Below are 12711 nucleotides of genomic sequence, written 5' to 3'. Positions count from 1 at the left end.
GAGGCGACTGCATTGTATATGTTGTATTTCCTTCACTTGTTGTAAAGTGGGTGCTTATTTGAGGGTAGGCTTATTATGCATCCACCCCTGAAAGTGCTAGAACTTGATGAGCAGAGCCCTGCCAGTTTGAGATTCCACCCCAAATTTTCCTTCCCTCTTGCCAGAATGCTGGCACCCCCAGGAATTTTGAGGCTCTGGTGGTTCTCTATCCAATTTGCAAATTAATTGCAGGGAAGACATTTGTCTTTACTTGCTTTTGGGGACATGAAGGAAAGCTTTTTTATGCAGTGAGTGTTTAGGATCCGGTATGCACCACCTTAGAGTATGGTGGGGTCAGATTCAACCAGATCTTTCAAAAGGGAATTGGATAATAATCTGAAGAGGAGATTTACAGGACACAGGGGGAAAAGGCAGGGGAGTGGCACGAACGGAGTTGTTTTTGCAGAGAGCTTGTGTGCATATGGTGGGCTGAATGACAGCATTCTGTGCTGTAACCATTCGATTATTCTATTCTGTTTCTTTTTGAGATTGTGAATCTTTTGCACTGTTAAATGTGACTTTGTGAAACAAATTACACTGACCATGTTGGTTCAGAACCCTGAGAAACATTTCAGTCTGCCAAATGTTTTCTAGGGAGTCCCAAGTAAGAAATTGCAGTAATTTGCTACACCCAATGAGATTTTACAAAATCAGGCCAAATTAATAATGGTGAAATCAGATTTCCAATGTTGAAGAACTCGGTTGACAGTTATTTTCAGTAATCTTGTGGGTATCTGCTACTATTTTCTATCAACTGAAACCAGAGCCTTAGAAGTGTATTTATACATCCAGTATTTCTAATTGGTCATTTTGGTTGCAGAATAAAAATTACCCATTAAATACTGAAGAGGACACAATGAACACACTCTCCAGGTTTACTAATGATAAACTAGAGGCTGTCAGTCGTACCATGGCAGAAGTCATCGGAATTGCTATGATAAAGCTAATCCATCACCATCAACTTCCACTTGATTACCAGAAATATGCTAGTGACTTGTTGACCTACACTACTGATATTCAAAACTATGCATCAGAGCTGCAGGTAAACAAAAATTATATAAAATCTTTCCTGTCTGTTGGTGTCTGGTAGAAATATGAAGAAGTACATGAAGATGTCTATTTCGAAAGAAGCTATTTGGCTAATTGTGGGCTGGAGTTTTGCTAGAAAAATCAAAAATAGTTTTATAGTATCAGCTTTGTTCAGTTGGTAACCTTTACTTTCCAGTTAGAGCTTGTGCGTACCAGCCCTATTATAAATAAACACATAATTTGTGCTGGAACTTGAGTCCAGCTACTGAATGTGTTGCATTGCCAGAGATGCAATCCTTCTAATGAAGCACCAATTTGGGCGGAAAAAGGAGCTGGCCTATGGCACTAACGGAAAAGTGCAAGGGGTTCTTCCTGGCCAATATTTTATCACTTAACCAATAGAACTAAAAATAGCTTATCTGGTAATTAATTGTTTTATTATTCTTTCATGGGATGTGGTCATCACTGGCAAGGCAGAATTTGTGGCCCCATCCCTAATTGCCCTGGAGCTGAGTGGCTTGCTAGGCTGTTGGAGAGGGCACTTAAGAGTCATTGCTGTGGGTCTGGAGTTACATGTAGGCCAGACCTGGTAAGAATGGCAGATTTCCTTACGTAAAGGATTTTAGTGAACCAGACAGTTTCGTGGTCACTATTACTGAGACTCGCTTTCAATTCCAGATTTTATTTATTGAATTTAAATTCCACCAGCTGTCGTGATGGGATTTGAACCTGTGTCCTCAGAGCATTAGCCTGGGCCAGTGATATCACCAATATACCACTGTCTCCCCTTGAATTCATTCATTTGAAGTCTGTGTGACATTGCTGTGGACAAATTGGATGCCATGTTCTGCTGCGTTTAAACAGCGTAATTGATTGGAAATCACTTAGGCCCAAGGACATAAGCTGTTAAATAAATGGAAGTTGTTCATTTCCCCTATTGATGTTCCTGTCTACATTAGGATAATTCAGTGACAATCCGTTTGGATTCCTGAATGTCCTTCTTGGCACTAGCCTGTTAGACGTTGCCCACCAAACTTCAGTCATTTTGACACTTTCTTGGTGTTTTTAGTTTTGCATAGGTTGTGCATGCAGTGTCATTCTATATTACAGACTAGTTAATACGAAGATATCTTTTTAAATCCATGGGCCAAAAATCTATTAAAAATTAAATCTTGATTTTCCAAGCAAATGTTTTCTGGGAAGATGCGGCTTACAAATCATTAAACATGTATGATAAACTATTCTTATGTTCAGCAAACTGTCACGTTTGTTGGTCATGCTCTTGCTCATCTTCCCACCCCACTGCCCCACCACACTTTTTTTTACATTAAGGAGAGGGCCTAGAACTTCCATGGCGTGGCAATCGCTGTCTGATTGCCACTCCACTCCTTTTTACCTTCCCAGGTTAGGAGCTGCACATTTCTCACCTGCTGTTCCGACCCTAGCCTGATGAGAAATGTGCAATGCAGCACCTCTGTTGTCCTACCCATGAAGACCAGCAGGGTCAGGGGACATGAAGCCATGCCCCCTTTTTACAGCACTAGCTGCCATAAAGTGGGTAAGTTTAAAGGTCCCAACCTCTTTGAGAAACCAGGGCGAAGGCGAGTGAGGAGTTAGGGGTAGTCAGGGGTGTGAGGTAAGTGGGGGTAGTTGGTTGGTCAGTGGGGAGTGGGAAGGTAATTGGGTGGTAGGGGCATAGTTCAGGGGGGTAATTTGGTGGGGGGGCAAGAGGGTAGTCAAGTAGTGTGGGGGTGATCGGAGCATTTAGTGGGAGGTGTCGATGGGGGAGGGATGTGGGGTGTCAGCACCATAGTCACCAAGGAGTTGGAAGTAGTTTTACTCCTAACTTTTTCTGAGTAACTATTCTGCTAAGAGAGTCGGAACCATTCAAAGCCTCCAATTTAAATCAGAGTACAGTTGGTTCCTGGTTCAGGGCAAGTGCCCATTAGAAGTTGAAACTTCCCAAGCATTCCTGTATGGCCCTTGCATGGGACTTCCGGGAAGGGATTCCCCAGCACATCTTCCCCAGGGAACAGAAGTTCTGGGCCATTGTCAGTTCTCCGACTAAACAATCAAATTCATGCTTCATCTAACATGAGTAGAAAACTGGTTATACCTTTTCAAGCAATGCAGTGTGAATTAGACTTGAAGCCAAAGTAAAACTTCTTTTGCAGGATCGTGGACTGACTACACAGTGGCTGTTTTCAGCACGTGGTGACTTAATACGTGCTGCCAATGATCTGTCCACCAAAATCGACAGCTCTGATATGACTAATGTATTGCTCTGCAGGACTTACAACAACCGAATTATGAGGGTAGGTTTCTGTGCTTTGTTACCTTACTGTGCTGCAGTTTATGCAGTGTAAATGCAATTTTGATCTGTTCCAGCTTTGTTTTGCTAAGGGTTGAGTTGATAAACCATGAGTACACTTGTGGTTAGCCAGATGTTGATCAGACCTGAAACATAAGAGTTTCCAAACCAGAGTATTGCTGAAAATAGAGACATTTTTTGCCAAAGCTTGTACTCTTCAGGACAATTCACAAGAATACCAATGTAAGGGAAACAACAAATTTATACTGTATGTGAAGAGACTGCTGATTGGTTGGCTAGTAGAGGCGTGGCCATGGGGACTGCACCAGTTGATGGTGACTGGCAGTTAACAGCCAAGCAATGTTTGGCAGTGAGCTGTCAGTCACCATCAACTAGCGCATTCTCCGTCGCAGTGCCTCCGCCAATCAGAATCCGCTTGCCAACAATCAGCACACTCTTCTGATACAGTATAAATTTGTTGTTTCCTTTACATTGGTATCCCTGTGAATTGTGCTGATGAGTGCAAGATGAAAAGCTTCGACAAAAAAATGTTTGTTTCAGGAATACTCAAGTTCAGTTTCCAAACTATGATATTGAAAAACATCTTTATCTTTATGGATGTATGTGTACTGGTGGCTGGGAACACAACACTTCTTGGACACCTTACTTACCTGTCATTCCTCTAGTGATCCTCATGGTTTCCAGTGCAGGAACACTTGCCAATAATATTTGAGGCAAAAAGTCTTAACAGTGTTCACAAACTTGGCTGATAACACCAATAAAAGTAAAAACACAAGAAAAACGTGCTGTATGTCATTAAATAAACAAAATTCTTAAGGGTCTTAACTGTTTAGATGCTGGAAGGATGTTTCTCCTGGATGTGTCTAGAACTATGGGTCACTGTTTCAATAAGGGGTTGACCATTTAGCATTGATATGAGGGAACATTTCTTCAATAAGGGTTATGGATCTTGGAATTGTCTACCCCAGATGATTGTTGATGCTCAGTTGTTGAACATATTCAAGAGGGATTGATAGATTTTTGAATGCTACGGGAATCGAGGAATAACGGGTGAGGCAGGAAAATGGATTGACATAGAAGATCGGGCATGATCGTATTGGATGGCAGAGCAGGCTTGTTGGGCCAAATGGCCCATAGTTCCTATAATGTTCTTATATTGCTTTAAAAAAGTCTTTCTTGGCTCTTCATACAATTCAGTGCCTAGCCATCATGGACACCCATCTAAATGAATGCGATTTGGAAACAGCATTGACCCAATGTAAATGTGGGAAGGAGGAAGACATTGTCACTATATTTTTAAATATAATAAGCTCCTGTTCACTTCAGACAGAAGTTTAACTGCCTGCTGGAACTAGTGCTTTGCACAAAGAGTGGAAGAATGGTATAATGGATTTCAGCCCACTTCTCCGCTCCATGAAGCCCCATGTTCACTAGTTTGCAGTATGCTTTAGACAAGATAATAGGTCTTATAATCTGTCAAAATCACTCTGCTAAAAGGGGTTGTTCCCAACAAACATAATGTACCAGTTCTAAGCTTGATTAAAGAATTAATTAAAATTAATGTCATATTTGTTCCAACAGATGGAGTACAATTTTCTTTCTCCTTATGTGTCTATAAAGAGTTGCCCATATAGACACCTGTTATATGGCAAAGGAAACCACACCCTTGCTGGCATTGTGGAGCAGCTAAAACTTCTGAGAACAAACCCTGACCTCGTTGATTTCAACATGACCCGCAACGACTTGGCTTTTGCTACCTGGACCATCCAGGGAGCAGCCAATGCACTTGGTGGAGAAGTGTGGACCAGCAGCAATGATTTCTGATCATGTGACTTCTATAGGCATTCACGCTGGTTTGACTGCAGGCATTGCTTTACCTTTCAAAACGCTGAGATATATTAATGCCTTAGCACTTGTCACTTAAACTTAACCATTCTCATATGGGATTAATTGATATTTGTATTTAAATCATAAAAGGCACCTGTTTTGTGAAGTGCAAACTTTTTTGTTGTACAAAATCTGGGAACTGAAATTGCTTATCAGACATATATTCAGGTGTCTCAAAAGAACAGATATTCTATTCCAGTAGTGCAAGTGAGAGGACAATAATATCTCAGCTATATTTAAGTCATCTATAATCTTTTGCATTCTATAATGCTACCACTTAAGCTGTTTATACAGTAGCCTTAGAGAGGTGTTTGCATTGCTTGTTCCCAGTGAACAGACTTTGTGCACCTGGCAGAAGCCCTCTTGTCAACAACTGCAGTTCAAATTTACTAAATTTACTCCTTGTTAAAGAACAGCTCCTGAGAAGACCTGCTTTCACGAGGTCTTTCGGGAGCTGATCTTGGCAAGTTAACAAATTTCATTAGCATTCAAGAACTGCACATTGTTAACCTAGTGGTGCAAGTACCTCCTTAGACCAATGGAGAAGCAGCTGTGCAATATCTGCTTTCATAGGTGACTGACCTTGTGTTCTTGCATTGTATAGTGGTGAGCAAAGGAGTACATTTAAACTTGGAAACATTTAGAGGGAAAGGAATATGTATGGGAAAACAGGAGGTGGTTAAATGGCAGAAGTGATAATCACGAGAAATCAAAGAAATACAAAACTAATATGAAACGTGAATATTTGGGTGCTGAATACTGTAATCTGACAACCCAAGTTGGGAATTCACCATTCTTCATGTGCTGCACTACAATTGATGGATAATTGTAGCTTAGTTAAATGCTGCAAAATACTGATGAAGCTGTTGACCTGGCCTCTGGTTTCTCCTCAAAACATTTTGTGTGAGGAGTTGAGCTCTTGGGCATTGCACTTGGGGCGCAAGGATTTATGCAATGTTAAATATCTCCGTATTCTGAAAGAATATAATGACATCACTCCTTGGAGCAGTGAAGCATAGAAGCCTCTAGAAATATTATGTGGGTACCAACAAGAAACTGAGGAGCACTGCAAATTAGTTCAGTGTAATATGGAAATTAAATTGGCTACGTAACAGGCAAAATTTCTATAATTGTGCTGGTTTCTAAAGGGAGAAGTTTTCAAAATTAAATCTGATTATGATGCCAGCAGAATTGAGATGATCTGGGAAGATTGAATAATGTGGGTTAACAGTGATTCAGTGGCACCAGTGAAAATGTAATATAAAATAAACGTTCTCATTAATAGCAACAACACTTTCAAATCTAGTGGGTAGATCTGAAAAATAATGAGGCATAAAGCATGGTGTAGTTTAAGCTAAGTGTAGCTTAAAAGAATTACATTCAATCCATTGGTCAAGCTTGTGTTTCTATGTCTCATGAGACAGCATCATTTTGGAAAAGTGAAAGGCATGAAGTAGAGCAAGGTTTCCTGCAGAATAGGGAGAATGACTTCAACAGCATTACAGTAAGCAAATGTTAAGATTTTCCAAATAAAATTGAGGTCAGGACAAAAAATGTAGGTATACAAAATTAATTTGCATAAAATACTTTCAAACCTCTACTGCATGGGAAAAGTTAAATATAGTGAAGGTAGCTGGGAGAAGCAAGTTACAAATATTAATAATGTTACCTATTGGTTGGGAGATGCTAATAAGTACAAGTAATATGGATAAATAGGTTTTACCCATTGAAAAGTATAAGGGCATGAGCTGCTTATATTGATTATAATAATGCCATGTCACTAAATGAATCAAACTCATGAGAAATTGAAAACAAAGTGTATAATTAATCTCTGGCCTTACTTGTAGGTCTTTACTTGATTTTAAATGGGAGTGAAAGCAACTATTTTTGAAGAATTCATTGCACTTTTTTCTGGATGAAGAATAGTAAGCATAACTGTTAATCGAATGTTACCCAATGTCACAAGAATGACAAACTCAAACAAAAACGCACACAATGATCTCTAACTCAATTGGCTTCTTTGTCCTGGAATTTTTACTGTTCTCAAAAGAACAGTTGTGTTTTATAAAGCTCAAAGTAATGGTACATTCATGTTTTCTGAGTTCATTGTATATTTAGGTGGGATGGGGCTGCTGCATACTTGGTGCCTTCACTTTACCCCAGATTGTGTTGATGTGCTAATTGGGTAACTTTTATGTTGTGCCCAAGAACAGGCCCAATTTTAACTCTGACTTTAAAATACAATCTAGATAGTAGATAGTAAATAGTTGGTATAGTTTGCATTTGGCATCTATTTTAGAATCTTTAAAACATGAATAATTTTTCTGTCTCCCATTTCAGTGCTATTCGGCTGTCTTGAAATTGACATGCTTGGCAACTATACAATAACTGTATTTCTGAGTACTTTATTACAATTATCTAAACTTCCAATTTATGGGTAAACCTTTGCTCATCACCTCTTTTTCCATTAATTGAGTTTAAAGTGAAGTTATGCTGTGAAAGATGGCTTGTCAAATGGCATGTTCCTTGATAAAAATGCAGGCTGCTCTCTTTTCAGCAGATAGTTTGATGGGTCAGTTATTGTGCAAAGTACAATAATCCCATTTTGAGTAAGGGATAATTTGTTAAATTACAAGTTGCCTTGAAGAGCTAAAGAAAATTAAATTAGCACAGCCAGCCTATCCCTTGGTAATTTTCTGAATTTTACTGGTGTAGGGGCTTACAAATGCCTTCAAAGCCCAGAACTAGTGGCACGAAAAGAAACGTCATACTTGGCTTAGTTATCTTAATCCATTTAACACCTGTTCAAGTACTTTACTGCTGCCTGCCTATTAATCTAGAATATTGGCCAAAGTGACAGGGCTCAGTGCTTACCAAATATCATCTATCTTTTCAAAATAATGCATCTAAATTATTATCTGGTTAAGGAACTTCTAAGGATGCTGAAATTGACACTAAAGTGGCTGTATAACAGGAACTATTTAATAATACAGCTTCTATATGCTTGTCACTTAAGCATCTGTCAAGCCCAGTTATCATGTCACGAACTTTCCACCAGTCACCAGTGAGATATTTATTTTTTTTATTTATCAGTGACAGAGTTCACTATAAATAGTGTTTTATCTTTTTTAAAATAAGATAATTATCGGAAGCAGTGTCTTCCATAATTATGACGGTTATACTGTCGACAATCAGAAAGCAGCATCTGCTACTAAGAAATGAAAGCCTATGACATTTCTACAAGTTTAATAATAAAACTCATTATCGGGAGCAGTGTCTTCCATAATGTCATGAAATAAGGTAGTTTTTGCCTACCAAGGTGTATATCGGAAGCAGTGCCTTCCATATGTTCCACCTAAGGTGTATAAAAATTATCGGGAACAGCGATTCCCATAATTTATCTATTTTATTTGAATAGCAGTTGCAGGGGTTGGGGGGTTGCTAATTGCATGCTTATGATCAACTACAATCATGTTTTATTTGCTTAAATATGTGTAAAAGTAGCTTAACTTGTGGTTTATGTCCCCATGTATAAGGACCTTATGTGCCTTGTGTTGATATATGTTCACAATTACTTTAAAATTTATGTGTCCCATTTTAATTGTTACTTGGGTATGTGGAATAGGGAGAAGAAATCCAGGGACCAGTGGTAATAAAAGTGGGTAATAAAACATTGCTAAGTTCCAAGATATTCTCTCATCCATATGGAGTTATTAATATAATTGATTCTGTCAAATGATTTGCTACTGTTTTTTGAGAAAAAACTTGCTGACCTGTTTTGATGCTCTTTGCCTTTAGTTCCCTGAATTACTCAGGGTAGTGTCCTAGGCCCAGCCATCTTCAGCTGCTTTTATCAATGACCTTCCTTCCATCATCAGGTCAGAAGTGAGGATGTCTGCTGATGATTGCACAATCTTCAACACCATTCGCAACTTCTTAGACACTGAAGCAGTCCATGTGCTGTAGGTACATCCACAGTGCTGTTAGGGAGGGTCCTGGGATTTTGACCCAGCAACAGTGAAGGAACGGCGGTATGTTTCCAAGTCAGGATGGTGAGTGGCTTGGGGATGAACTTCCAGGTGGTGGTGTTCCCATGTGTCTGTTGCCCTTGTCCTTCTAGAAGGTAGCAGTTGTAGATTTGGAAGCTGTTGTCTAAGGAGCCTTAATGAGTCCCTGCAGTGCATCTTTTAGATGTTAACACACTGCTGCCACTCTGCATCTGTGGTGGAGGGCGTGGATGTTTGTGTATGGAGTGCCAATCAAGTGGACTGCTTTGTCCTGGATGGTGTTACGCTTCTTAGTGTTGATGGAGCTGAACTCACCCAGGCAAGTGGAGAGTATTCCATCATTTGTGCCTTGTAGATGGTGGGTGCATGACCGCCATCACCTAGAAAAGCGAGGGCAGCAAACGCATGGGAACGCCACTACTTAGAGGTTCCTCTCCAAGCCACTCACCATCCTGACTTGAAATATATGCTGTTCCTTCACTGTCACTGGGTCAAAATCCCAGAACTCCCTCCATAACAGCAATATGGGTGTACCTACAGCATATGGACTGCAGCAGTTCAAGGAGGCAACTCACCACCACCTTCTAAAGGGCAATTAGGGATGGGCAATAAATGCTGGTCTGGCCAGTGCTGCCCACATCCCATGAATGAATAAGGAAAAACATTGGTGGAAGTGCTGTATGTTGGCCCACAGTAAGCTCTCCTGTGGTGAGGAGGATGGTGGCAAAGCACTTCTTGTGAGGAGCTTCTGGTGCCATCTGGTATTGGCTCAGTCTCATGCTTGTCAGTTGTCCTGCGATCATTTTGGGGCTGGAAGAGGTAGAGTCTTTCCTGTTCAGTTGGTTCCAAGATAGCATGCCTAGTATTGGAAGTTTGGAACTGAGCCAACATTGTGCGCTAGGCTTCATCATCCAGGTCTCCAGTAAATCAGTTGCTTGACCAACCAGTTTGTTATACGATTGGAACCATGAAGTAGACCTGTCTCTGGAAACTGGAATTCTTCTAACTGTTCCAACTTGCCCCAAGACCACTGCCCTAATTGTTCAACCCTATAAGGTTACCTTTGATCTGTGCTAGTGAACCATGTGTCTTTAGATGCTAACGGTCCAGTAGTATCCATACACACGCTTCGGATTCCCTAAGGTTTGGTTTTGATAATCTGCACCTTAGCACTTTGGCTTTGGTAAGTGGGTTGTGTTCTTATGTATGGCATTATAATCTGATGGTGTGTGCACTCCATCCTTGAGAGGCAGCACCATTGCAGGGTAACAACGGAAAATTATAAACCAATATTAGCAGTCCATCCACTGGATAAAAAGAGTAGAAATCTTGTGCGTTAGTAGTCTTTAATCAATGTTTATAGCTTTCCCAATTACTATGCCATTTTTTTCTGAATTGATTCTGCAGTTCACATTGTTATGAGATTGGATTAGGGTATTGTAAAATGCATTACTGGGTTGTCAGGGTGAGAATGACACCATCCAATTTATCCAGTTCAATTTAAGTCCAGGCTCAATGGAAGAGATGTTGCTTCAGTTTTTAAAATATTTGCAATATGTACTTGTTGTAATTGTTTCTGTTTGAAACAAAATGTTCAGCTAAGGAAAAGGAATCTTAAACTAAATCGGGCTGACCGGAAATGTGGAATAATAAGTGACTCCAGGAAACGAGTAATTTAAAGGGCTAATGAGACAACCTATATCCATAACCCAATTTGAGTGTTCTTTGGTCCTCCTTATATTTATCTTGGTGCTTATTCTATCCTCTCCCCCAAAACACCAATTTTAAATGCTGGTTGTTCCCAGTTATTTTGATTATGGTACCTGGTGCTTAATACTTTTAAATATTCCATTTGGATTGTTTTTTCCACACAGCCATCTGATACCATTTGGGCCTGGCTTTAATTATTTTGCTCTTTTTGCTACTGCAGAATATTCTGAAAACTATTAACAGTTATCTCTGTTTTCTGTTAAGCATAGCACTTTTTTGCCATAGTTTTAAGCAGTGATAATTGTATTAATTAATAATTGATCTAAAATGTTAGTTGGTAAAAGATTAAAATTTGTTCTGTCTTGCATATGTGCTTCAAATAAATCTTAAACAACATAGTCTTCGGATTGCTTGGTACTTTCAGCAAAGAAGCACACTATTTGACTCCAACAAGTCTTCACTGTTGTCTCCTTACTTTTCCTGCCAAAACATCCAAATGCACAACTACCTACATTGAAGTTCAGTTGCTAATTCCATTCTGCAAATGTATTAATGTCTTCTGGTATTTTTTCACAGATCTAAAGTGAACTGCAAAATCTGGCCAGTATGTGTGACTTTTTCCAGGAAGATGCAGAACTGCCCTTTTTAAATTAGCACAAGTCAGTAGAAGAAACAATAGTTCTAGCAACTATACAAAGCTATTTGTAAAGTTATAACATTTGCCTGGATCTTAAATAATTATTAACTCTCTACTGTTTAATTTTAGTCCTTGTCTGCTGAAGATTTTAATAGAAAAGGGATATGAGGTGTAACATGGGTTTGGAATGTCCTCCCAGCTGCCACACTGGACCACAAATCTGTCCAACGGCAAGCAAAATGAGCATATTTGGAACCTCCAAGCCCGAATACTAGAGAGAACCTGTTCTATCTACAGAAACACTCATGCATACTAAAACATAGTTGGACACAACATAAGGAATAGAGGCATAAGTAGCTTATTTGGCTCCTCAAGCTTTGCCATTAGGCAAGATTGAACATGGGTAAGGAAATCTCCTGCTGATTACCACATACCGCCCTCCCTTAGTTGATGAATCAGTGCTCCTCCATGAAAACCATTTGGAGGAAGCACTGAGGGGGCAGAATGTATTCTGGTTGGGGGGAATTCAATGTCCATCACTAAGACTGGCTTGGTAGCACCACTACTGACCGAGCTGGCTGAGTCCAAAAGGGGACAGCTGCTAGACTGGGTCTGTGACAGGTGAAGAGAGAAAAACATACTTGACCTCACCCTCCCCAAATTGCCTGCTGCAAATGCATCTGTCCATGACAGTATCGATAGGAGTGACCACTGTACAGACATTGTGGAAGCGAAGTATCACCTTTGCATTGAGGACACCCTCCATCGTATTGCGTGGCACTACCACCGCACTAAATGGGATAGATTTTGAACAGATATAGCAACTCAAGACTGGGCATCCATGAGGCACTGTGGACCATCAGCAGCAGCAGAATTGTACTCAAACACAATCTGTAACCTCATGGCTTGGCATATCCCCCACTCTACCATTACCATCAAGCCAGGGGATCAACTCTGGTTCAATGAAGAGTGCAGACTGGCATGCCAGGAGCAGCACCAGGCATAGTTAAAAATGAGGTGTCAACCCGGTGAAGCTATGACATGGCAACTTGCGTGCCAAACAGCATAAG

The 12711-nt window shown here is 40.1% G+C and overlaps 1 protein-coding gene across 3 annotated transcripts in view; it reads left to right on the top strand.

Moving 5' to 3' along the window:
• The window catches only part of LOC144693883 (transferrin receptor protein 1-like), a 49644-nt gene extending 38242 nt beyond the window's left edge, over window positions 1-11402 (top strand). For all 3 annotated transcript variants that reach the window (XM_078564029.1, XM_078564028.1, XM_078564030.1), the window contains exons 17-19: window positions 860-1081; window positions 3243-3383; window positions 4982-11402. In XM_078564029.1, the coding sequence (XP_078420155.1) occupies window positions 860-1081; window positions 3243-3383; window positions 4982-5224 (606 nt within the window). In that variant the 3' untranslated portion in view covers window positions 5225-11402. The remainder of the gene's footprint in view (window positions 1-859; window positions 1082-3242; window positions 3384-4981) is intronic.
• Window positions 11403-12711: the final 1309 nt, after the last annotated feature.

This window comes from Cetorhinus maximus, chromosome 19 (genome assembly GCF_964194155.1).
Source record: "Cetorhinus maximus chromosome 19, sCetMax3.hap1.1, whole genome shotgun sequence".
NCBI classification, from domain to species: domain Eukaryota; kingdom Metazoa; phylum Chordata; class Chondrichthyes; order Lamniformes; family Cetorhinidae; genus Cetorhinus; species Cetorhinus maximus.
This window is presented reverse-complemented; position numbering and strand designations above follow the sequence as displayed.